Raw genomic sequence first — 27,171 nt, 5'->3', positions numbered from 1 at the left:
ATGTACATAGCAGTCAAACCTGATTCCTGACCTGCAGCCAGTTTGATAACAAAATAGCCAATCAGTTGAAAACCACCCAAAATGTTGTATGTTTCCATCATTTTTGGTGTACCTGCCAGGAAGACATCACCAAAATACAGACTTGTACATTACTCATCCGAATACCATCGATTACAGCTTATTTTTAGATGTCGAATGTTTTCATTGTTTGAAGAACAAGGGAGCAGTTCAGTAATTTTGTTTCACAGTTTTTGTAGACTCCATTACCAGCAGCATGTCATCACCACAAACAAGTTTATTCTTGGTGGGCATTCTTCTCTGTTGTGTGCACAGATAGTACCTTTACCTCTCCGGTGTTTTTGTCGACAGAAGTCCTTTGGTCTAAAGGTGTAGAGTCACAGGAGCGTGTATGTCTCGGCTGCATCTTTACAGTAGATATGGTCTTTCAGAACTTATTTCATTGTTGTGGCAGGCCCATGACCCCGCCTCACAGCCACCCTACCTTTTTTGTTTTCTTTTTTCAAACATATATTTATTGGTATTTGGTATAGTAGCAGTTAGGTAAAGAAAGTTTCAGCATTGCACATGACACAGTTTAGAGTACAGCACAATATATTAATAGGAGGCTTACCACACCAGATCTTATACCTCCAAACACACTAACACGTTTGCCCAAAAAAACAAGCATTAGAAATGCAATAGGTCTCGCAGCATTAGAGTTAGTGCTTTTAGAATTGTTAATAGGTTTTTTGTTGTAAATCTTTTGCATTTTATTTTTTTGTAGGCAATACAAAAGAATTACAAATCAAAAAAGCAATAAGCAAATGTAAAAGCTTTAACTAAAAATCCTGCGAGACCTATTGCACTGTGTGAGGGTGAGGGGTTGAGGGTGAGTGAGGGTGGGGGTGAGTGAGGAGTTGAGTGTGAGTGAGGTGTTGAGGGTGAGTGAGGTGTTGAGGGTGAGTGTGAGTGAGAGTGAGTGAGGGTGAGGGTGAGAGAGTGTTATTGTGAGTTAGGGTGAGGGGTTGAGGGTGGATGAGGGTGAGGGTGAGGTGTTGAGGATGAGTGAGGATGAGTGAGGATGAGTGAGGGTGAGTGTGGGGTCGAGGGTGAGTGAGGGTGAGTGAGGGTGAGTGAGGGTGACTGAGTGTGAGTTATTGTGAGTGAGGATGAGTGAGGGTGAGTGAGGGTGAGGGTGAGTTAGAGTGAGTGAGGGTGAGGTGTTGTGGGTGAGGGTGGGTGAGTGTGAGTGAGGGTGAGTGGGGGTGAGTGTGAGTGGGGGTGAGTGTGGGTGAGTGTGGGTGAGGGTGAGGGGTTGAGGGTGAGTGAGGGTGAGGGGGTGAGGGGTTGAGGGTGAGTGGGGTTGAGGGTGAATGAGGGTGAGGGAGGGTGAGGGGTTGAGGGTGAGTGGGAGTGAGTGAGGGTGAGGGGTTGAAGGTGAGTGAGGGTGAAGGTGAGTGAGGGTGAGTGTGGGTGAGTGTGGGTGAGGGATTGAATCGTACGGAAATACAGTTTGCAAGAAGTCTTTATCTGAACTCCCCAAAACATTCCATACATGTTGATAAAGTGTAAGCGCGGAGATGTGGTTTTCACGAGGTCCAATGTTCACTGAACTCCCAACGTGTATCAAAGCCTATCTAGCAGGAAGTGCGACACCGCAGCATTCCTCACTGATGACTCACTCAAGCGGAATGTAAAATCTCGGTCATACGGTAATCTATCCGGGGAATTGACCTTTATAGTAAACAAAATGCACAATGTGGCAAATTCTGAAGTCACTCAGTGGTGCTCACCATGCAGGCTTTTAGGAGGAATGTGAGTCTTTGTAAATAATTTAGACACAGGAAGAGAGAGGGGTAGAACTGAGCAAAAGAACAAGACGGACGGAGGAGAGGGGAGGGGGAGGAGTAATACGACACGGCGGGAAGGGGAGGGGGCGGAGCGGGTACGGCGCTGGTGATAGTGCTGTAAGCTGTTGGGGTGAGTAAGACTCGTAATTACAGTTTTCGGGGTTCTTTTAATGTTAAATTCGTTGCGAAACGTCTCCGAAACTCACCTCAGGGAGATGGCGGGTTCAAAGGCTTGTAGTAGGAGCAATGTGAGTCTTTGTAAATAATTTAGGCACAGGAAGAGTTACAACAACAAATGTGTGAGACAGCAACAGGGAGCGTTGCGAGTGGCATACAAGCCGGAGGGAAGAGAGGGGAGGGGGGAGGAGAAATGCGACACGGCGGGAAGGGGGCAGACATGGCGGGGAGGGGGCGGAGCGGGGGAGAGGGTGTGTGTGTGTTGTTAGGAGACGGAAGATTCCTGCAGGACTAATCTCAGCAAAGAAAGAAAAAAATCGGAGGAACGGCTCCATCATAACAACATACGATAACACTTCCATGGAGATACCTTGCTACCGCCCCGTTTACCCGCATGACACGGGGCTGAAATATGCAGTCAAGATTTTTCTTTGTAACTCCCAGTTTCCGTACCAGCATGTCAAACTAGCAATTTACTTGCATTCACTTTCTGAAACTGATAAAATCGTACGGAAATACAGTTTGCAAGAAGTCTTTATCTGAACTCCCCAAAACATTCCATACATGTTGATAAAGTGTAAGCGCGGAGATGTGGTTTTCACGAGGTCCAATGTTCACTGAACTCCCAACGTGTATCAAAGCCTATCTAGCAGGAAGTGCGACACCGCAGCATTCCTCACTGATGACTCACTCAAGCGGAATGTAAAATCTCGGTCATACGGTAATCTATCCGGGGAATTGACCTTTATAGTAAACAAAATGCACAATGTGGCAAATTCTGAAGTCACTCAGTGGTGCTCACCATGCAGGCTTTTAGGAGGAATGTGAGTCTTTGTAAATAATTTAGACACAGGAAGAGAGAGGGGTAGAACTGAGCAAAAGAACAAGACGGAGGAGAGGGGAGGGGGAGGAGTAATACGACACGGCGGGAAGGGGAGGGGGCGGAGCGGGTACGGCGCTGGTGATAGTGCTGTAAGCTGTTGGGGTGAGTAAGACTCGTAATTAGTTTTCGGGGTTCTTTTAATTTTAAATTCGTTGCGAAACGTCTCCGAAACTCACCTCAGGGAGATGGCGGGTTCAAAGGCTTGTAGTAGGAGCAATGTGAGTCTTTGTAAATAATTTAGGCACAGGAAGAGTTACAACAACAAATGTGTGAGACAGCAACAGGGAGCGTTGCGAGTGGCATACAAGCCGGAGGGAAGAGAGGGGAGGGGGGAGGAGAAATGCGACACGGCGGGAAGGGGGCAGACATGGCGGGGAGGGGGCGGAGCGGGGGAGAGGGTGTGTGTGTGTTGTTAGGAGACGGACGTGCACGCGCACGCGCTTTTAAGGTCAATGCGCATAAGCTCAATGCGCATGCGCATTGACCTTAAAAGTCACGGGCACTGCAAGGAATCGCCACGATTCCTTGCAGTGTGGATAAAGAGTGGATAACTCGCAATAGTCTCGCTTGCTCGATGCGCATGCGCATCGACAGGCGAGACCTAAAAAACTACACGTAACATGTTGTGCAGGGTAATAGCAATAATCTGTGCCTGTGGTGCCACCAACAGAGGTTTTGTCAGTGGGGCGTCATGTAACCTCGTATTGCAAGAGACCATCATAGTATATGCTAGTATTCTCCCTCATTCCAGGTCTAAAAGTTCCCTGTCCAATACAGTCTCCCATCTACTACGCAATTTTAATAAAGGAGTACGAGCCATCCCTGACAGTGAGGCATAAACCACTTCACCTGATGTTTTGCCGTGCCCAAAGTAAGCGGAGTATAGTACCACCTGTGTCACAGGTTCCACATGGTCTCTTCCCTACAGCTCCTTGAACGTACGGACCACGGCCTCGTATCGCAGGAACTGGCCAGGCTGACGGCCAAAGCCCTCGACCAGATCCTCAAAAGGAACTAGAGCGTTCTGCTAATAGCAGTCCCCATCTTAAGTCTCTCCTCTGTCCAAGCTGTAATTTGTTCAACTGTGAATATCGTTGGGAGGCGCTAGGGGGCGCACGGCGGAATGGCTGACTACTGAGGCAGCTCCGCCGGACGGAACAACAAACGGGTAAAAACACTGCATCTAAGGCAGTAACCGCGGATCAACAAACAAAATCATAGATCGGAACACTTCAGGCAGCGAAGGATCTTACTATAAGGCTACATTAGCGGACCAAAACGGAGGAATGTGATGAAACGATCTCCCTCAATGCCCGGGAGGGTAGCGGGTAAGATGGCGACTGCCGCGCTATGAAAATACACATCATCCCGGGCAACAAAGCATTAGAGGTCGTATCCCCTTACTACTGTAGTACCTTGGAGAAGATAGTGGCAGCAAAGAATTTAGGCGCGAAGACAGCGGTGAAAGACTTTAAGATGGCGGCCCACTGCAGCATGGTACACGACGGAAGGACACCATCGGGGAATTGAAGAGAGGCAAGTAAGTGGCACCGGAGCACAGTTACACAGCATGATTACGCCACAGGGCGGCCGGGTGTTCAGCAGGGGGGCACAAGCATGACAGTATCCACGTGCCCGGAGCCAAAACCTGCGGACTACAAGAGAAATCGAGAGGAAGATCACTCTGCTGCACTCACATTGGTACTGATCCCTCATAAAGACTATCTGTATAGTAAACTCCAAACTTGCATGGACAGGGGAAATGCTGCCTTTGAGCCGACATGTATGATACTGCGACCGCACCACTATTGACCCCGCTCACGCCGGGTACTACCATGTTCACTATGTCACTACACGTGTAGGGTGCAGAACACTGTGGAGGAAACATAAGCCGCGAAGACACCTGGGGCACACGATCTCGGAGCGATCCACCATACATTGTGGTACAATTTACTCCTCAGCGCAGCAGAAATGGGGAAACTAGAAAAACAACAGCAAACAAAGCTCACATTTGAACCACGCAGATCAGTGCGCGGCCCTTCAAACGCAGCTGAGGATGACGTTTCCTCTGAGGGCGCCACGGAGAATGGCATGGAATCCATACTGAAAGCCATTCAGAATAGTCTCCAAGACATCAACGGCAAACTGGACCATTTAACCTGTTGTATGGATACTATGGCGACGAAAATGGATAAACAAGGCGAGAGAATAAATGAAGCCGAGAAAAGGATATCAGTGGTCGAAGATGAAGCTCACGCCAGCACCACCAAAACTGGAGAGATGGACAAGGTACTAGAAGTAATCAGACACAAAGCCGAAGATTTAGAAGCATGCTTGTGCCGCAATAATATACGGATAGCGGGTATACCAGAGTCCACAAACACGGGCCGAGTGGAAATGTATGTCGAGGAGCTCTGCAAACCCTGTCTTCGGAGCAGATAACTTGTCCTCCATATTCATAGTGGAACAAGCTCATCGCTCTCTGGCGCCCGACCTCCACCGGGCGCCCCACCTCGGCCTATTGTAGCAAGAATATTAAACTATTGTGACCGAGATGGGATACTACGAATAGCAAGAGAAAAAAAAACGTCGACTACCAGGGCAACCGACAGGAGTTCTATCCAGATTACACGCTTGCGGTGCAACAGGCATGGAAAAAATTTGCGAACGCCAAGACCAAACTGCGGAACTTGCAAATAGAATACACAATGCTGTATCCAGCTCGTTTGAAAGTCACCTGGAACGGTAAAACAACAATACATCCCAACGCCAAAAGCTGCTCACGACTACATTAAGAAAGTTCACGAGCAGAGGAAAGAAAGGAAACAAGCGGAGCAAATGCAAGACTCTGAATAAAGTCCAGACAACAAGTGGGACACTCAACAGAGAAACCATGAGCAAAGATACTGATAGAACGATGGGAGTACCAGATGAAACCTGCATTTGGGAGGTAACAAATGTTACACTGATTGAGGGTAGCTGAACATATACAAAACTGAACACTGTCAATACTATGCTCTTTCGACTGGACATGCAGGCCTCCACTGTTGTGCTGTGGCTCTCTGGTGACCCGAGATGTAGATGTAAGCTTTGTCTGTCTGGAGCTAATTAATTATATTATGGGCCCGGCTGAGTTGATAGCTGGATAAATTGTGATTGTACAATTTGCTAATTAATGAGGAGTCAGAGGTACATTGCAGCTAGTGGTTTGTGGTTATCAATTGACATTCTGAGAATGTAAGCCTTATGTACTAATAACTGCTATAATGTTATCTCCTCTCATTGTGCCTCGTTGTTGATTCTGTTTACAAAGCACCGCACTATACTTAGAGACTACATCCAAGTGCCTGCCATACAAACTGTCCCATCCCATTAGTGATGACTTGAGGCATGGTTCATATAGGCGGAAGAGACTGCTTGCATATTCTAGCTCTTGAAGGGTAGGTGGTATAACCAGATTTGGGGTTGTACACTGGTAAAATGACAAAAATGAATATACACTGCGACTCACTTGATTATATAATGGTTGCTTACTGTTCATCACACTATGCCTAACTATGCAAACTGACACGATCAGATCACTCAGTTAACAGCATAACCTTTCACTTGCACATTGCCTGTACAATGAGGTCTGCGGTTGCTGTTTATTATTTCGGCGTACTCCGTCCACATCCATTAACTTGGATGGAGATGTGTGCCCTCGGCAGGCCTCCTTATGGGTGCTCCCCGACCTGAATTTTTGTTGTTGGAAGTTTTATGTTAGGGGTTGGCTTTGGCAGGTTTAGGCTGCTGAGGTGGGTGGGCGGGGGGGAGGAGGGGAAGGGGAATGTTTTTTTAATGAACTAGAACACTTGAGAAGCATTGCTACACTCTGGGATCTGCGGTATGTATGCGACTTGAAGAAAATGTATATGTATTATTGGCCTAGAGACATGCAGGTAACTGATGAATACAATACATAATACCTTTTGACACATGCGACACTTAAATATGACCTCCAACATGCCCAGTAACACTGCGCTAATCATCATCACGTGGAATATTAGAGGTTTCACGAACCCCAAAAAGATACAACAGATATTTGCGTGTATGGACAGGTGGCACATTGATATTATAATGATACAAGAGACTCACATGGCCCGACTGCGTCCCTAAATATAGGCACGAGGTGGGCAGAGGCAGTGTACCATGCCACTTACTCATCATACTCTAGGGGAGTATTCCTTATGATTAAGAGGGGTATAAATTTCTGAGTGGAAAACGCAGTCATTGACAAAGAATGGCGCTTTATATTGATAAGGGGTATAATTAGAGGACAACGGGTAACACTACTCAACACTTATGGTCCCAACATCGATGCCCCAGATTTTTTCCAAGAGATATGGCAACAGTTGCAGGAGGACACAGATAGGACCCTGATTTGGCGAGGTGACTTTAATGTGGCCCTTGGTGATCAACTGGATAGGTCCCGGGTCAACGACGGAACCACATAAGAGAGCGAGAGCCAAACTCTTGGACATAATGGCGGAGATAAAGCTATATGATATCTGGAGAGCTAAACACCCAACATTGAAGGAAGCCACTCACACCTCCGCAGCTAACAATAGCTGGTCCCGCATAGACAGTTGGCTGGTCTCGGAGAGTGCATTACTGTGGACAGTGGGGGTGAAACCACCCACTACCCAAAACATTGTCAGACCACAACCCTGTAACAGTATCCCTCCAGATACCTAATTATGCGCCTCCGCCATACAGCTGGAGATTTAATGCTGTAGCACTCACTGACCCGGTGTACACAGACACCATAGCTAAAGCTATAAAGGACTATTTTACCTGAAATGTAGGCTCCACGGATGACCCAGGCCTGCTCTGGGATGCGTTTAAAACAACCATACGAGGAGTTAGTATAAGCACCTCAACAGGAATCTTACGGGACATACGGGCCCAAATTACTCGCTGTGAAAAATGTCTTGGGGTACTAGAGACCAAATATACTGTCACTCACGACACAGCCATACTGGGGGACATCCGACAAACATCACAGAGCATCAGTCATTCGCGCAAGATGAGGTAAAATATGTACATAAACGCTCCACAGCTAAGAGATTTGGCGAGGGTGGACGGGCAGGTAGTGTACTAGCGTCCAAAATTTGCGAAGGTAAAATACGACAAACAGTGTTACAAATAAAGGATGAGGATGGGATCATACATACTGATACGAAAGGGATACTCAGTGGCTTTGTGAAAACGTACAAAACGCTATATACAACACAACTCACCACACCAACGGATGAAATTCTCGCATACTTAAAAAATGTAGTAATTGCATGGCTTTCTGATGCGCAAAGAGCATACCTATCCCTTCTGATCACTGTTGAGGAAGTCACAGAAACAATCAAATCCCTACCAAATGGTAAGGCCCCGGGACCGGACGGGTTCACGGGCGAATTTTATAAAACTCACGTGGACCTACTTGCACCCCACTTAGTGGAGATGTTTGGTACAGCATTTGACGATGGCTCCCTACCTCCAACCCTGAGAGAAGCAATGATAATAGCATTACTAAAACCTGCGAAAGACCCTGATAAATGCGATTCCTATAGACCACTGTCGTTAATAAATGTAGATTCTAAAATCTTAGCCAAAATACTAGCTACGCGATTACAGCCCCTTATGACCAATTTAGTCCTCCCCGATCAATCTGGATTCATACCTTCAAGGTCAAAATCGCATAATACCAGAACATTGTTTGCACTCTCCCATTACTTGAGGCCCAATGGTAAAGCAGTGGCGGTAATGCTAGATGCCACTAAGGCATTTGTTTAGATCGAGTGGACATATTTATTAGCGGTCCTTCAACGCATGGGGTTTCCTCCAATGTTCATCCAATGGGTATGACTTTTATATACCAAACCGGTGGCCAGAGTCCGTATAAACGGATATGTCTCAGATGCTTTTAAAATAGAAAGAGGGACAAGACAGGGCTGCCCTCTTTCCCCCCTCCTATTTGCCCTTGCCCTTGAGCCCTTGGCCTGTAAGATCAGACAACTCCACCATCCCTCAGCCTTGCAGTTCCCGGGTCGCCCGTTGCACATATCGCTCTATGCAGACGATATGATGCTTTATGTAAAAGATCCTGAAAAACATCTAGCAGCCCTGCTGCGTGAATACATACTTTTTGGCAGACAATCTGCTTTACAGATTAATTGGGACAAATCCTCAATCATACCACTGACAGACTTCACAACTCTGCATGATACAGAATTCCCACTGGCATGGCAGGAAGATCCTATTAAATATTTAGGAGTCTGGTACCAAAGGGACCCAGAACTGGTCATTCGCACTAATTATGGGCGGATGATCTCCAGCCTAGAAGAAAAAGTAAATAGATGGATACAATTACCACTATCGTTGGCAGACCGCATTGCAATCGTAAAAATGGTGATCCTGCCAAAACTACTTTATTTATTTAATAATATACCTATATGCCCACCGAGAGAGGTATTTAAGAGGACTACGTCGGTGGTACTGAGATTGATATGGGCCGGTAAACAGGCACGTATCGAATTATACATACTCACAATACCATACTCTAAGGGAGGGCTGAATGCACCTGATTTTTTACTTTATTACTTGTGCGCGCAGGCGCAATACGCTGCATACTGGTACCACGCCATTCCATATTTAACCCACACAGCAATTGAGGAAGGAGATGCTCATCCGATCCCATTAGATGCGATTGTCACATATAGCAGGCCACCATTGCATGAACGTGACATCATTGCCATCGATACCACAGTAAAAGCATGGCGTAAACTAGGGCACATGGCAAACAAATTGCCTCTGTATACGGCAGCGCTCCTGCTACATCCCCACCCTGAGATATCAGTGGCCAATGAAGAGATAGGTATTGAACTGTTAAAACAAGTGGGAATCACCACTCTGGGGGACCTATATATTAATGGTACTTTTAACACAGCGCAAGACCTATCATACATTCAGAATCAATTGCTCCTGTTCAGATTTAATTATTATCGATTACAAGGGGCCATTAAGAAACTGTACCCGACTTTTCCCCATGAACCCTTAACAACTGAATATGCTACAGCTTCTGATCACATCACCCAACACTGCACATTTGGTGTCCAGACTCTATGCGGTAGCACAAGATGACATCGGGAACAATAGCCACAAAACCATGGCTAGGTGGAATGTATTCTTAGAAGACCTCCTAACGGAAGTTGAATGGTCCACAGCTTGTACATTGACACAACTCCTGACGCCTAATGGTAACCTACGACTGATTCATATAAAGTATCTCCATCAAACATACTACACACCAGCGAAACTTTATAAATATGGTCTACGCGCGGAAGCAAATTGCGCAAGGTGTGGCTATAATGATGCTGACTTTCCGCATTTAGCGTGGTACTGTGTAAAAATACATGAATATTGGGAACAAGTCACCGAAATATTGGCTGTAATGGTGGGAGTGCCTGTGGACTGTACTATTAAAGTTTGTTTACTGGGTCTGCTGCCAAATGTACAGGCACTAACACCTACATTTTGTATGGTGGCATTACTCCTAGCTAAACGCAGAATATCCATGAGTTGGGGCAGTAAAAATGTGCCATCTATCAAAGGTTGGCTTGAGGATATGGCATATTGCCAAGACACACTGCGCACGTCTGAAGAGGAATTGCCCGCTAGATTGTGGCCACGGGACTATTAGAAATATCTCTAGGTATATTTGCGTGAACACCCAACTGTTGATGATAACGCATAATTCCATAGTATATTGTGATCTGTACTGTATGTATAAGAAAGCCTGAACTGTCTCTATGAAAGTATTTAACGTTGTAAACCAGAGAATGAATGCTGTAGAGTAATAGTTCATCTGCAGTTTACATGTTGTTTTACTGAACCCAGAATGTGTAAAACCCAATAAAGAAATTTAGCTGCCCAAACTGTAAGCAAATCATCAGTCTCTGCAGAAGACCCCCAACTAGCCATAGGTGCAGTCCTCCAAGGGGGGAGGGGTAGGCCACGACCCAAGGGCAGCAGTCCTCTGCTTAGCCCTCTCCGGCCCGGCTATCGATAATGTCCAGCCTGTCAGTACAGCACAAAATCAGAGCGTTACATATCACTGGGGAGGGTTCACACTGCTTGGAGGTGTTCTGCTTGTCAAAGAAGATCATCTGCTGTCCTCGATGTGACTATTGGCAGCGGGGAACTGTTTCCCTGGGAGGAGTTCTAATCTGAGTCTCCAGACCCTTTTACAAAGAGGTAACCAGTCTCTGAGATAGTCTCTTTTGGAATTGGAAGTGGAATAGGTATTTATAAAGCGCAACTGTCGCTCCGGAAGAAGCATCCTGGCGCTGACTGGAAAGTGTGTAGAAGGATGGAATTGGGCAGGGTTAGATGGTGTCCCGCACATACTCGTCAGATAGGCTGAAGATCCATGTTTTCAGTTGTTTCCTAAATTGGCTTTCCTTGGTCAGGGATCTCAGATGCTGGGGCATAGCGTTCCATGCTTTGGAGGAAAGGTGGGTAAGAGTTTTACCCCCTTTGGTTTTTAGGTTGAAGTTGGCTAGTGTTATTAGGTTGTTGTTGGAGGATCTCAGGGTCCTCTGGGGGTTGTAGTAGGGATAGCGTTTGATTAGGTACTTGGGGCCAGTGTGGTTGAATGCCCGAAAAGCAACGGTTAGGATCTTGAATAGGATCCTTTTGTGCAAGGGTAACCAGTGGAGGGTTCTTAGGGCGGTGGAGGCTGAAGATCTTCTGGGGAGTTTAAGCACCAGCCTGGCAGCCGAATGCTGAACACTCTGCAGTTTTTTGAGTGTGGCTTTTTTCACACCTGCCAGGAGACCATTACAGTAATCTATGTGCGAGAGGATTAGCGCCACAGTTACCGTCTTTCTGGCTTCAATTGGTAGGAAGTCAAAAACATTTTTGAGGGATTTAATGATTCCGAAGCAGCTTCCTGCCACTGTCCTGACATGCTGGTCAAAGGATAGGTCAGTATCGAAGGTGACTCCGAGGTTTCTTGCAGTTACGACGGTCTGGGGGGGGGCTGTGGAGTCCTCTGGCCACCAGAGATGGGGACAAAAGTTGACGTTTTTCCCCATGGGGAGGATCTCTGTCTTCCCTGTGTTACACTTGAGATGGTTAGTTTCCATCCACAGGAAGACATCTTTCAGGCATTTTGTTAGATTTTGTTCGGCAGTCGTGGAGTTCTCCTCAAGCGGGACTATGAGTTGGGTATCGTCGGCATAAGATGTAACAGTGATACCGTATGATTCGATCAGAGAGATAAGGGGTATGAGGTAGACGTTAAAAAGCAAAGGGCTTAAAATAGAACCCTGTGGGACTCCTGATCGAATCTTTTTCTCTACTGAGCTGAAAGGTCCTAGTTTGATGGATTGTGATCTTTCGGTAAGGAAAGATGTTATCCAATCCAATGCTAGGTCAGAGATGCCGATGTCCCTAAGTCTGTCTAGGAGTATGAGGTGTGAGATTGTGTCGAACGCTGCCGTGAGGTCCAACAAGATCAGTACGGCGTTTTTCCTTTGATCTTGGAGAAGTTTTATGGAGTCAGTCAACTCAATCAAAGCTGTTTCTGTTGAGTGCTGTGGACGGAATCCTGATGGTAGGGGGTGGAGGATATTATTCGTTTCCAGATGGGTTTTGAGTTCCCTGTAGACTATTTGTTCTGTGATTTTCCCCAAGACTGGGAGGAGGGAGATTGGGCGGAGGTTGGTCAGGTCCGAAGGGGGTTTGTTCGGTTTTTTCATTAGAGGTTTAACAGTGCCATGTTTCCATGCACTAGGGACAATACCAGTGCTGAGGGAGGTGTTCACTATTTAATTTATGATAGGATTGACAGTGTCAATCAGTTGATGCAGGATACTGGGAGAGCAGGAATCGGAGGGGGCGCCTGACTTGCATGCTAGGATGACTTCCTTGGTTTGTGCTAGGGTGACCTGTGAAAAGGTCTTTAGGTAGGCCGTGGTATTATCTTCTTGGTCCTGTCTGAAGGGGGACTGGGAACGTTGGTATGGAGGGAAGTCTTTCTGGATAAGGTTGATTTTCTCTTCAAAGAAGTCTGCTATTTTGTCGCAGAGATCTTGAGAGGGAGGTATTTCAGACTGTAAGGCTTTAGGATGAGTGAATGATTTCACTATTGCAAACAGGGTTTTTTGCTTTTGTTTTTTGCTTTTGTTTGGCCTCGTTGATGGTTCTGGTGTAGAATTCTTTTTTGGCGTTTTTTATAGTAGAGTGATAGCTTTTCCTTAGTTGGACGTAGGAGTTTCTGTCCGTACTATCATATGTTTTTCGCCATTTGCGTTCTCCTTTTTTGCAAAGCAGGTGAGCTTTGGCTACTACTTTTCATTCATGATCTCGGCCACTGCCTGAAGGGCAGCAGCCCTCTCCTTCTCAGTCTGTGATGGGCTTAGTATTTTTGATGGTCCCCGTTTGGGCCTCTTCCTGAATTTCAGATCACGGAGTGTGGTGGCCAGTTCGGTCCTCAGGGTTGGATCCACAGATTTGTAGGCTTTGAGACATTCCCAAGACTCTTTGGGATCGTTACAAAAATTAGTTTTCCCCTCTAACATTATGTGGAGCTGAGCAGGGAACATTAAGGAATACTGCAGGCCCTCCTCATGTAGAACCCTCATAACTTCGGAGAACGAGGCCTATCTCTGCTGAACTTCCACCATGTAGTTAGGGAATATCAAGACCCTGCTGTTGATCACCACAAATGGGCCATTGGTTTGCGCCTTCTGTAGGAGTATGTCTCTATCCTTATAGTGCAGGTGCTTCGCCACTTCCAGGCCAGGCACAGTGGGCGGCCTGAGCGCGAAAGTGTAAAAGGTCGATAGGCCATCCGGTGCGACCACTGTGCTGAGCCAGGGCTCAAGTAAAGCAATCATGTTTCTGCCCTCCATCCCTTCAGGCAGCCCAACCACCCTCATGTAGTTCCTCCTGTTGTGGCCTTTGGCTTCTTCAGCCCTATGTTCCAGTGTGGGGACCCTTTTGGAGAGCTACGAAACTTGAAGTGATAATGTCTGTGTTGCAAAGTGGAGGTCTGCGAGCAAGGACTCCGCAACCTTCACTCTCTACCCCAACTTATGGTGTTCTGCTCTAAGTAGTCCCAGCCCCACCGACTCAGTACTAATATCTTGGTGCAGGGTGGCCTTTAGTGTCAGCAATGGTGTTGAGTATTTTGGTTAACTGTTGTTGTGTCTTCCTCCTGGTCAGGCGGTGCTCCCATTGTCTTCACTCTGGCCTTACCCTTCCTGACAAAGTACGTTTCTTCAGAAATGGCAACTGAGTGCCCGCAGGGCGCACCGTCCCAATGCAGCTTCTGAATCGAGAGGGGTGTACAATATCTGTCCCAGAGCTCCTCCACAAATGTCACCACCGTGCATCAGGTCCTCCAGGACCCCAACAGGGAGGTGAGCAACTCAGACTTCTCATCAGTAGGGAAGCGCGGAAGGCACACAGCTCCAACAGGTCCTCAGGGAGCTGGCCCCTCTATTCAATTCAGGGCTACTGTCGGAGGCCACGGGGGGCAAAACAAGGCTCTAGGCATCACATAACTTCAAGCAGCTCCATGCTGGGGTCAAAATCACCTTTTAGGGAGAGGGAGCTGCTAGGTCGAAGATCAGCCACTCCCTAGCCACACCCTTCAGCAAGCCTGTCACTGGGCTTGCTGAAGGGTCACTGGCTCCCAGGCACCTGCTGCCTGGGAGCCAGAGCCCCAGGCAGCGGTGTAGTTGAGCAGTCCAGAGTGGGCTCAAAGCTTGGCCCCTGATATCTGCTCCACAATGGTGCTACCCACGACCCTCAACAGCAGCACTCAGCTCAAAAGCACTTCTCTAGGCAGCCTGCCTCTTCACCACCACTCCTGCAAACGTAGCCGGGGTGACTTCCAGTCGCAGAGCACCTGGTAGCTCTGAGCGTGAGCCGGAATTGCAGTGAAAAGAGGGGGTGGGCAGGCCTGCAAGAGCCCCCTCCCTGTCACACTAAACACGAAGCCTCTCACTGGGCCCCAAAGCAGGCCAGAGCACCCGCAGCACGGAGGGGGCCCACAGCGCACCACTCACAACTCCCTGTGTTAACTCTTAGGCACCCACTAAAGCCATCTGGCACTCCCTGGTCTTTCCCTCAAACTGGACCAGGGCCAGCATTCAGCCCCTCCCGTGATGCAGTCTTACTCAATCCCACACCCGGCCACATCATTCCTCAGGCGGCTCCCGCTGTCTCATCAGGACTTCATGCAGCTTCCAAAGTCGTTGGGAGGTGCCGTCACTGGGCTGCCAGTGTCAAGCAGGCTACACCGTCTCCTGGTGAAGTGACCCACTGGCCTCGCAGCCTCCGTCCACCGCCTTGTAGAGTCTCAAAGCGGTCTGGGCCCAGCGTGTCAGCAGCCCTGTGCCGCCATCTTAAAAGTTCAGGCTCGCTGCTCGGCTTCTCGGTCCCGGACAGCCAGGCTTTCACCAGAGCTCTAGTCGTGCCCTCTCACCTCTCGCTCCTCTCCCCGATCAGTGATTCTCTGTGTGTCACGGCGGGCAGGCCAGGCTCTAAGGTTTAGTTTAGTTTATTATTGACCGTTCAATTATTTAAAATCATTACAGTAAGAAATAGAATAAATAACAAGAAAGTAAAACACAAAAAAAATGAAAACAATAAAATAAATAAAATTAAAAAGTTACAAATTGGGTCCCCTCCCCCCATTTCTCGCCCTCCCCTGCTGCCCCCCACCTCCGCCAAACTGCGAGTCTTTCTAGTCCTGTTTCCGACAGTCATGTCCTGTGTTACAATGTTACTTTTTGCCATCAGCTCCGGAAACTTGATTTTGCTTCTGCAGTGGGTCAATCAGGCTGGCTTCTCAATGCCCTTAGGTTATTGCTGAAGCTCGTTGTTTGTCTGTTTAATGCCTCTATGTTGTGCCAGGCTATAGTACACTGGATATAAAACAGGTCATCGGGGAGAAACAGGCTCACACGTCCACCATCGATGGCTCCCAAGCCACACCCCCTATAGCCACCCTACGGTAGGACCCATCCCTACAGACCTCCGTATCGCTACAGGTAGATCCTGCACATATTGTACTGTAAGTGGGGTGGGTGTCAGTGCTTCCTCAGTCATTTCAGTCAGGGTGTAATAAGTGTCAGTCCAGAACCTGTAAATCCCGGTCCTCCCTTGCCTGGGGGTCCTGCACACGAAGCTGGAATGCGCTCAGGAAGTCCCACTGATCTCTCAGGGGGACTGGAGGTGGAGTGCTGGATAGGTCCCTATAATAATCACAAAACAGTGCATTGATTCTGGGTCATAAACAGACTTACTGGACCCAGACCTCATATTTGTGATCCTCGACCCAGGCGATTCCAGCCGAACAAGCCACTCCAACAATCGGCCGGGCCTCCCCTCCTCCTGTACCTTTGTGAGGTATCCTCTATAATCATGGCATCGTAGCCGCTCAAGGGGCTCACTGTAAAGCACATGCATCTCGGGCTGGCCCTCCGGATCAACGACCTCCATTCCCTGCGTGTTACCCAGTTGGTGTAGCAGACCCTCAAGCTCCCCCACTGTATGCCTAGCGGGTGCCCTAGTCACTGTCCGCGCACCATGGTCTTAAATGCCTTGCACTCCACCCATCCCATGAATACTGAATGCCCATTGTCAGAGAAATAATTGTCAGTGGAGACACCTAGGGTTTCTCTAAAACAAATATCCTCCAGAGCGTGTGGATTGAACCTCCATAGGGGGATCAGAGGACGGCTCCCAAGGGGCCTGAAGTTAAGCAACATAGTACTGTGGTCCGAAATTGTATGCCCGAAGTATTTGGTGTGGGGCATGGCAGTGCCAAGGGCATGGGAGCACAAGAAGGCATCCAGGTGTATGTGTAGCTGGCACATAGGCTAGTAAAAGAAGTAGTCCCTCATGTTCATGTGATGTGTCCTCCAGATATCCTCCAATCTCCAATGTCCCATCCAATCCCGCAAGCCAACAGCGCTACGGTGAGCAAGAGCCCCAGGAAGCGGGGTAGTTGAGCAGTCCAGGGTAACATCAGACACACAATTAAAATCTCCCCAAGAAGTATGTCCTCCACCAACAGATCAGCTAATGGGGCCAAAAGACTATGTAGGAAAGGGATCTGATCTGATTGGGGACATACGTGCTACAGAGGGTGACCTCACTACCACACAGCTTCCCAGTCACCAAAACGTATTGGCCATCTTTATCTATGAGTGTAGGCTGAGGCTTAAAGGGGGCACAGAGGGTAAGTACCTTACAAGTTTTTCAGACAGATAATTAGTACCCAGGTCATTGAGAGCTTTAAGAACCATGCAAAAAGTTTTGAATTTCACCCGTTTTCGCACAGGGAACAAGTGAAGTTTGTTTGAAGGGGAATAGAAGCCGTTCTAGGAGGGGGGTTTTCTACAAGGTGCGCCGTAGTATTCTGGATTACCTGCAATTTGTCCAAGGAAGACTCATTGGCCGAAGACAACAATGCATTGCAGTAGTCCAGTCGACTCGGCACTGGAGCCTGCATCAGCATTTCTATGTGTAGAAGAAGGTAAGAAAGGAAATACTCTTCTTAGGAGGCTATGTATGTGAAAACATTTCCCAGCAGTGGTAGTGGCATGTGCTTCAAGCGTAACTTTCTGGTCAATGCGGACTCCCAGATTTTTTACCACTGTTTTCGGAGTAGGTGCAGAGCCCAATTCCTCAGGCCACCAACTGGGTCTCCAGGTCACTGCTATGCTTCCAAACAACATGAGTTCCAATTTCTCTGCATTAAGTTGAAGGAAATTGGCCCTCAATCAGGCAACAATGGTCTTCAGGCCCTCCAAAAAGATGAGTTGGATATTAGGACTGGTTTTGTTTAAAGAAAGTAAAAGCTGGGTGCCATCAGCATAAGAGATGGGACTAAACTCTAAAGTCCTCATTTGTTTTTCCAGGAGGTTAACATAAATGTGAAATAGGGTAGGGTTCAAACAGGAGCCCTGCGGTTCTCCCTTGGTTACTTAAGTGGTCTTGGATCGAAATGTGCCTAGGGTAACTGTCTGAGTTCTGTCAGTTAGAAAGTTTGCCAACCATTTCAGTGCAGCCCCTTGGACCCCAATATCCTCTCTCAAGTAGGATATGGTTAGAGATGGTGTCAAATGCAGGCAGATAGGTCAAGCAGCACTAAAAGTGCTGCTTGACCATTGTCCAGTGTCATTCTGATGTTATCAGTCACTGCTATCAGGGCGGATTATGTGCTGTGTCTGGCCTGGAAACCTGACTGGGAGACATCCAGGCAATGAGAGGTTTCTACAAATTCAGATAAGTACTTATTTATGTGTTTTTCCAGTACCTTACTCTGAAGGGGAAGCAGAGAAATTGGGCGATAATGAAGGCAATTCTTCCATGGGGGCTTTGGGGTTTTTCCGGATAGGAACAACTTGCGCTGCTTTCTAGTATTCAAGAGGGAGTCAGACATCCCTCAATGAGCTATTGAGGATGGTACAGATAGGAGTGGCAAGTTGCTTGGCGAACAGGGAGGTGATCTTTGTAGGGATCACATCTAGGATGATCCAGATTTGACTTTTGTTAAAAGATTTCTACCTCTTCAGGTGTAAGTAGTGGGAAGTTATTCAGTTGCACAACATTGGCAGTGCTTGCCGAGTGAACTGTAGGGGGGTCACTTTGAAAATCACTGCCGCGATAACTTTGTGATAAATCATGTCTATTTTCTGGATAAAATAGTTTGCTATATTGTCGCACAAAGATTGATAGGGAGCCTCTTCAGTGTCACATGCCTTAGGGTTTGTGAAAGACTTCAGAATTTTATATAAGGTCCTCGAGTTGTTACCTGCTTGCTCTAGTTACTTCGCAATGTACAGTTTGTGTGCAGACTTAACATTTTTATGGTATGAGGTCAGTGCAGCTTTGAATCTCTCTTTATCCTGAAAGTTGTGAGAAAGCCTCCATTTCTGTTCCAGTTTTTTTATATTGACTCTTTTCGGTCTGAAGGAGAGGGGAGTACCAAATGGTTTGGGAGTGTTTGGGAGGGTGGGTCCCCCTAATGGTCCACGTCATGAACATCGGTGTGTAATGTGTTGGGCCTGTGACAGGTGCATTCAGTGGTGACCCTTCCTCTGCCCCCACCTTCTCACACCCCCAATCTGAAAATGCAGAGCCACTCATCCAAGTAAAACAAGCTGAAACTGAACAAAAAGAAAAACAGCGCAAACATTAAATCCCCATCCCAAGTGCAGCCAGGCAACCACCCTTTTGTTCTTAATGATGATAGAAATCTTTAGGATTTGGAAACATCCTTTTATGGACACCTTTATATAACAATTGATCAATTCTGACAAAATAAGTGGTTTTGTAATTTGAGTTGTTAGATTTATGACTGAACTTCTATAAATGTTACTTGCATGCATTGATATTGGATCAGTAATACAATAACCAAATAATGCTCAACTTTACTGAAACTCCTATTGTGTCTTGATGTTCTTTCTAAAGAAATTGTGCATATGATTATTGATTACTGGATGTCTTACAGGGACGACCGCAAACTATTTTCAGAACATCAGATTCTTTTGCTCTTGTTCTGTGTGTCTACAGTCGAGCTCTTAGTGTGCATAATATTAGTGAGACTGAACTTCTCCAGGAGGCTGGGCCTCCCTATTGCCATATTTTATTTCTGTAATATGGTTCTGATCGTGGAGTATCTGAAACTGATTTCCAAATTTCGAATTTGTAAAGTCGTCTGCCAATTATTGGCCCTCATTGGGTAGCTGGCAGTGGGACAACCTGATTGCTCACACCCCACACTATGACAGTAAAAGATTCATCGGAGGACCATTGCCTCTGATGTGAGAAGAGATAATAAAGTAGGCTCAGTTTTAGGGGAACACGCCCAGTGCTTCTGCTGCAACCTATTCATCCTTGATTGCTCAGTTTCTGCTGCTAAGAATGGTGCCAGTGCAGATAACAGAATTTAGGGCCAGCTGTACTACGCAATTTTGCTATTGTAGACCCTGTGATGCGTAAAATTCAAAGGGTTGCAAAATGGGTGTTTCCAATGTAGAAAACTAATTTTACAAGTTGGAAAAGTATTCCCGACTCTTAAAAGGTCCTCTTCCCCTTTAGGAATCATGGTGATAGCCTCAGGGGGAATAGCCAGTAGAACACAGGAGTTCTGCCTTTTTCCCTGATGTGTTTGCAAACAGAAATCATTTATGTTTTTTTAAAGCTGCACTGCTGCCCCGATTCCACCCCCGGTGCTGGACATCCCTTAACTGGGTGTGGTCATGACGGAACCATTCCATCATCAGCACAGCTCAACCGTGACTGATGACGGAATGGTTCCGTCACCAGCATCCAAGGGGTTAAGAAGCACCAACTATTTAAAAAAAAAAATCTTTCATTTTGGAAATGCAAACGCAAACACCATTCCTGTTTTGTACCCAGTCTCAGGGGGATCACAAATTGTAACCTGATTAATTAAAATTCATTAAGCTGGTCATTTCTGTGACCCCCAGCGGATGATGATTTTGCCAAACCCAAGTTCGCTTCACACAATCAGATTCTGGTGCAAGAATTCGGTGCACAATTTGCGACCACCTATGATATCTTAGTGCGTCTTGCATATTATTACTTCTTTTGACTTTGGGATACTGTGGCTTTTAGTTGGTCTACTAGACCTTACAACAGTAACTGCTAGGAGTTCATTTATTTTAAGGCATACTTGCTCATTTACTGAACCTTTTTTATGATACCTTCCTGGTCTACAGTGAGCACTAATAAGAATGCAGTTCTCTATGAAAACCAGAGCTCCTGGGCATTCCATGCAAAGAAGTAAGCTAGGTTGACAGTCCACTTTTCCCATATACGGTCCATAGTGGTCCACATCAGGTATGACACTTTCAGCTGGGCCTGACTTGTTTGCCAGCAATACTTTGTGTGCTTATTGCTTTGTGTATATTTATAAACTGGATGCACCTATGTGCCACACTCCTGTTGTACTTTCCTGTCTGAGTAATTGCAGAATGCGTAATTTGTCTATAGATAATCTTTACTCATTTTATATATAGGGCTTCATTCATATGGTACCTTTGCCATTTTACACATTGCAAACAACTGGTGTTATCATTACCCCATTTGATGGGACTCAATATCCTGGCCTGTATTGTAGTTCCTATTTTCCCTATAGGCCCTGCGCATTGGAATAACATAAACAGCAGTGTAGACGTAGGACTGAGGTCATCTAGGTCTCTACTGACTATGTTAAACTTAATTTAGGTTTGCGCCAGCTAGCTCAGAGGTCACTGGAAACTTTCTTGAATGAATAGGGAGGGACAAGCTCCCCTGGCTCAGACAAGAAGGGATTCAGTTTCCGACAACTGCATAAACATGACAACTTTGCTCCCTCAGAATAAGAGTGTATCTCTAGAGTCGTGTGAAAACAATAGACAGCTATTTCACTCAGTCAGCAGTGCATACTTAATTTCACCAGAGTGCAGAGAAATAGTGAGACGGGCGTTTTCAATAAAAAGGTGTTATTTATTGAGCAGTCTTCTTTCTCATGCAAGAGAAGTGAATTGCCACAATTGCAATACTTAAAGTAAAGTGCGTACAGTAAATGTAGTATTATGAAATAATACTGTAAAAGCATTGATATGGTTTCTTAGCCATATGATACTTAAAATGGATAGAATATATACATACATAAATACATTGACTAACGTACTCAACTGGTGCTTCTAACTAAGCCTACCCCGGTGTACCTGACCTAAGCCTAATACGTGGGAAGGGATGAGTAAGTAGCAGTTTAAGTTAGGTTGGTTAAGATAATTTTGCCAAGAATCTGCATCAAGAATTCTCTTATGGGTTTAGTCAGCTCCGTACCTTGGTAATAGAATGTGGGAGGTCTGGTATCTCTTTCCTCAGGACTCGATATTCCAGCAACCCAACCCGCAAGGGTAGGCTGGAAACACCGGAGCTGGATTTTCTCGGCTGGAGAAAAAGACAGCGTCTCTCTTAGTGCGTCAAACAGGAGGGGCGGCTTCCGTGGGCACTCGCATCAGCTGGGCTCTCGGGCAAGTAGATGGCCGCTCTGCTCCAAACCACCGTGTGTTTGCTTAAGGCAACCGTTGGTATTTTATACCTGGAAGGTGCCGGGTTTGATGTAAGGTTGGACATAAGACGTCACTAAGAACTAACAGTTCTTTCTGGACTTCAGGAGTTCTTGTTCAAATCAAAACAAAAGCAGGGGGGTTTTCTCGGGCTGCTGGAGGCTTTGTTTGTTTAAAGAACGCGTTGTGCTTTCTAGGAGTCGATGGGAGTAGCCGTGCTGTGCTTTGGATTGCATGGGCTATTACTGAATATGAATCTGATTCTTATGCCTTTATCAGGATATTATTGATTATAACCTCACAAGGGCATAAATCGGGAATATACAATTAGGGTCCTAGATATGAACACGACAGGCCATGGAGGGTTCTTGCAGATCACAGTGGCGTGTGTTGAACTCACAGGTGCATCCTGCTGGCTATTACAATGATAGGAACACTCCAGTAAGCTTCCAAAGTTGTATACCAAAAAGTCTGTAGCAAACTTTCAGCTCAAGGGACGACTGTTATGAGGTCCTGCTGAGCCTTTCTTTGTTCTCAGTTTGCATTGCCAGAGAGGTGTCAGCAGGTGGACATGCACACACGTCCCATGTACTCAGACTAGTATGGCAGAGTTATGAATATATTCCTCCGACAATGATGCTTATGTTCCCTCAATAATAATCAATACTGTGCTGCTCAGTCACTTGGTTGTGTACTTTACTCTTATATCAAATAGATTTTTAAAGTTACTAGACTTGTGTGTCTGGTAACATTCTTGAGATGTTTCGCGGCCTGACACAGTCAGCAACAAGACATAATATATAGTCTTCCTCTTTAGCTAATGGGCCCTTCTGTTGTGTTGAAGCAACTTTCATTTTCACTAAACATCTACTCCAACTCCAACCACATATTTGTTTTCATTCTTCTCATTGCCTCGGTCTGTTCATAACACAGGCATCTATGACAGACAGTGAGCCCTATTGTTCTAGCTTCTTGCCATATATAGGTACAATACTGAAGTTATGTTTATAAAAGTAGCAATAACTTTAGTAACCAGGGTCAAGCCCTGCCAGTGCCTGTGTCCTCTAACAAAAGCACTAAAGGTTTATGTGACATGACCTTTTCACAGGTGATCTGTCACAAATAAACTTTTTTAAAAGCTCAACTACTTTTATTCTTTATTCAGACCTTGCCATGCCCACTGCCAAATATCTCTTTTAATAAATTTGTGGCATTTTTTGTAAATTTTATACAGGCTGGTTAAATGGTGAAGCACCTCAAAAGCAATTTTGGAGATCAGCTACAGGTGGGGTGTGTTGACTGAGGCGGGGCAATCTATTTCCATGGAGCTGTCCAACATTATCAGGCTGGCCAATTGCGCCATATTGTGGAGAAGATGAGAGATTAGTTGGAGCAGCAGTGGTTCTTTCTTAATCACATATCAGCGGACCTGCCTATTTGGAAGACCTTCTGGTTGGGGAAAGGCCATCATGGGATAGGAGTATACTGATCTCTTATCACTAGAGTGACTATTGCAGTTTGGGCTACAGTTTAGGGTAAACTGGAACATTCCACATTCCCATCACCGTTGTTCTTGATTCTTGGAAACCCTAGTTTCTCGTCGCTGCTTGATGTCAGATGCTTCAAGCTGTTGAAAATGAAGGGCTTTGTCGTGTAAGGGAATTGTTTGATGATAATGGTCTTAGATCTTTTAAGACACAGAACGCAGTCTACTGCATCCTTGAAACTGAGCATTTTCCGTATTATCAGATGGGAAATTGGGTGCTTCAGACATCTTTTAAGCTGCTAATTTCTTGGCATCTCAGGCAGTCCAATAAATAGAGCTGCTCTAAGACCGAGGATGAATGGCTCATTTCAGAGCTTTACGTAACATTAGTGAAACCACCAAAAGGCACACAATGCGCTAGTCAGAGGTACTGGGAAGCAGATCTGGGTAAAGTGGTCTCAGGCAAAGAATGGAATGGCAAATGTGTCCTGACATGCACCACTGTGAAAATACACGCCTGGGAGAGAAGCCCCATATGAGCGACTTACACTTTTCTCACCAGTTTGCAACCCATAACTTATAAGCTACTGATGAAGAACCCTAGCTTGTGAATTGATCACCCTAACAGACACATAAGTGCATGTGTTTATATCTGCAGCACATTGTCTTTCGTTAGGACAGTTTGTAGCTGAGATAAGGGAAAATGATGACCAAGTAAGAGCTAGAACATTACACCGTCTGTTGTCTCTTTATATATTGGTGATTTGCATGGAACATGATCAAATGTCTCGTAGGCCCTAATTATGAATGAGCTATTGAGTTGCAATCTCTGGGGATCCGATTCCATGATTTGCCGTCAGGACATCATCCATGCAGTCTTCTCCTTCGTTTGCTTGACTTGATGCAAAAAAAGGCCAGTAAAGTCATTCAAAATCCAGTCAGGAACGTTACAAATGCATGTAATTCCTCATTTTCACATGGAAAACTCAGAAGCATAGGCATTATTGCACCCTGTAAATACACACCGCAGGATATTGATATTAATTGTGTGTTTCCAAATAACTCGACTCCATCCGGCCACCTCATAATCAGGAGATTAGTGTCCTTCATACACAAAACTAACCTCCCACGAACACAATCTTGTGTATCATCCATGCATCGTACTATGATTAGCCTTTATCTGGAATGATTGCACACTTTGCACAGTGACTTATTTTGCATATATAAAATATTCCTTGCTCATGACATGATACACCATGCTATTATATGTTATTTTAGATCCACCCTTGCATTCATTTTTTCTTTCTCTTTTCTAATCCTTCTTTATTGATTGTAGCACGTTACTGCACATCATCACTCAGTTCCTTGACCTGTGCGAGCATTCGCTCCACACTCTCAACCTTCATTTGTGCTAATTCACCATTAATGAGTCAAATGTATGCAAGAATGGTGTTGTGTGGGATAAAATCTCTGTGTACAAATATGCATTGAGGCATGGTAGTAAAACTCAATAAAACTGTTTTGCTTACAAAAGCCTAAGCCATCATTTTTGTCCATTCTTTTTCTTTGGGTTTTTCCTTTGTCCTTCTAGAATCTGAATCGGGAAGGAACAGCCCTTCAATCCGCTTCAGCCGGACCTGCCTGAAGAACGTGTTTTCGGTGATTCTGATCTTCATCTACCTGATGCTGATGGGCGTCGCAGTTTTCCTCGTGTACCAAACCATTGCAGACTTCAAGGATAAACTCAAGCACCCGGTGATGTCTGTCTCTTACAAGGAGGTGCTGATGTACGATGCTCCCGGTAAGTCTGCTGCTACAATTCTGGACCCACAGACCATCTCTTGAAAGCACCATGTACGTCTGCTAGGTGGTATTGCAAGTCTTACTGTTACCTGTACAGCAGATGTGCCATCTTTATTCCTACAGCATTTCTGTAATCACCACAGAAAATAATTTCGAAATAAATTTCCAGTTCCAGTGTTAAAGGAAATTTGTATGTGTGGGCAGGAGGAGCAAGATAATGAGCTAGACATACTGTCTAGTAGTGGGGAACCGTAAAAAGAGATACTTTTCACTTTTACATTTATTGTGCGTTCATGTACAATGAATGTAAGTTAGTCTGTATTTGTATTTTGTAGTGTATACCATATTTTTATGTTAAATAGGTTTATTGGATAAAATACTATATTTATACTACACAGGAAGGTAATTGTAAACAAATGTATACACTATAACATCCAAATATCATTTTCGTTCCCCATTAAGCATTTTCGAATTTCTGCTAATTACCCAGGAGTGCAGCTGCTTTACTAGCATGTGATTCTTCTGGGAATTATCAGAGATGTCTTCAGAGGTATTTGCTGCCAAAGTACAGGCGCAGTAATTAGTCGTAGAACAAATGTTTCTGTCTGCCAACTTAACATATAAGTTCAGCAGAAAAGGTTTCTGGCAATGGTATTACCGGCCCAACCTTTACTTTCATATTTAATGGCTTAGACCTGCGGTCTGGGGAACCCCGAGGGTCCGCGAAGCCTACTTAGGGGATCCGTGACTGCTTAGAAATTAAAATAACATTAACAAACTAAGTGTGAATGTATATAAATAAAGAAGCAAAATGTACAATTGCAAATTTAAAAACAGTCTGTAAATGTGAAGGAATTTGAAATTGGAGGCTAAAATTAAGTTCGGAACCTCAGATTGATTTGTGGGAGCAGTGCGGGTGCATTAAATGGAACACAGTAGGAAGGATGAGTGGATTCAGTTGAATTTAAACAAGCTTCCAACCTTCCCACTAACATTTCAAAAATGTTTTTTTATAGTCGCTTACAAATTACATCAAATATTTATTAATTTGTTTATTTGTGTGACAAATGCCTGTTTCTGTATATTTTGGTGTATTATTTTGTGGTTCAAATCCTCAAAAATGCTTAGGTTGGGGTCCCCGGCATCCAGTAATGACTCTCCGGGGTTCCCTGGATCCAATAATGATTAAGTGGGGGTCCACAGAAGTTAAAAGGTTAAAAACCATGGTTTAGATCATAATCCGAGTCACAATTCTTTTCCTTGTGTGACACATCAAGCTTGGCTGATTTAACATGTTTAACCATAGCTGGGATGCCCAGCGTGAATGGCCATATTGTGGTAAAATTATATCTTGCACTGTAAGCTAATTCCTTTTTCACAGCATCTCTGAGTAGTGTTTCTCTTATTTCTATGAGCATTAGATTGAGTGTTACTATGTTACTCTTTATTGACTCTAGCTGGTTCCACAGTGTGTAGCCTGAATCCTCAGGCCAGTATCAGCAGATGGGAGTGACCAGCCATGTCCTATTTACCAACAACTCAACTTTTTCTTTCAGATGAGATTTAGTGGCAACTATGAACTTTTGCAATCTTGAAAGTACGTTAGGGAAGACTACACTTTGGTGTTCTCTCTAACAGTATTGCTCAAGAAGGCAGCTGTGTTATGCATTTGGATCAGAGCGTGTTTGGAATTTGTGACTTTGGCGGAAAGAGACTCATCTTTGCCATCTAAAGAGAATCTTTTGTCCTCAGTAGAGTTTGCCTTCCTGTGTAGACCTTACAAGAAATCTCTAATTTCCATTTCCTTCTGTACAAGGTCCATAACATTGG

The 27,171-nt window shown here is 45.4% G+C and overlaps 1 protein-coding gene across 1 annotated transcript in view; it reads left to right on the top strand.

Moving 5' to 3' along the window:
- PACC1 (proton activated chloride channel 1) overlaps nt 1-27,171 on the top strand; it is a 160,323-nt gene that overhangs the window by 34,510 nt on the left and 98,642 nt on the right. Inside the window, exon 3 of the mRNA XM_086927851.1 lies at nt 25,130-25,339. Coding sequence (XP_086783977.1) covers nt 25,130-25,339 — 210 coding nt within the window. The remainder of the gene's footprint in view (nt 1-25,129; nt 25,340-27,171) is intronic.

Source organism: Lissotriton vulgaris, chromosome 6 (assembly GCF_964263255.1).
Source record: "Lissotriton vulgaris chromosome 6, aLisVul1.2, whole genome shotgun sequence".
Lineage (NCBI taxonomy): Eukaryota > Metazoa > Chordata > Amphibia > Caudata > Salamandridae > Lissotriton > Lissotriton vulgaris.
This window is presented reverse-complemented; position numbering and strand designations above follow the sequence as displayed.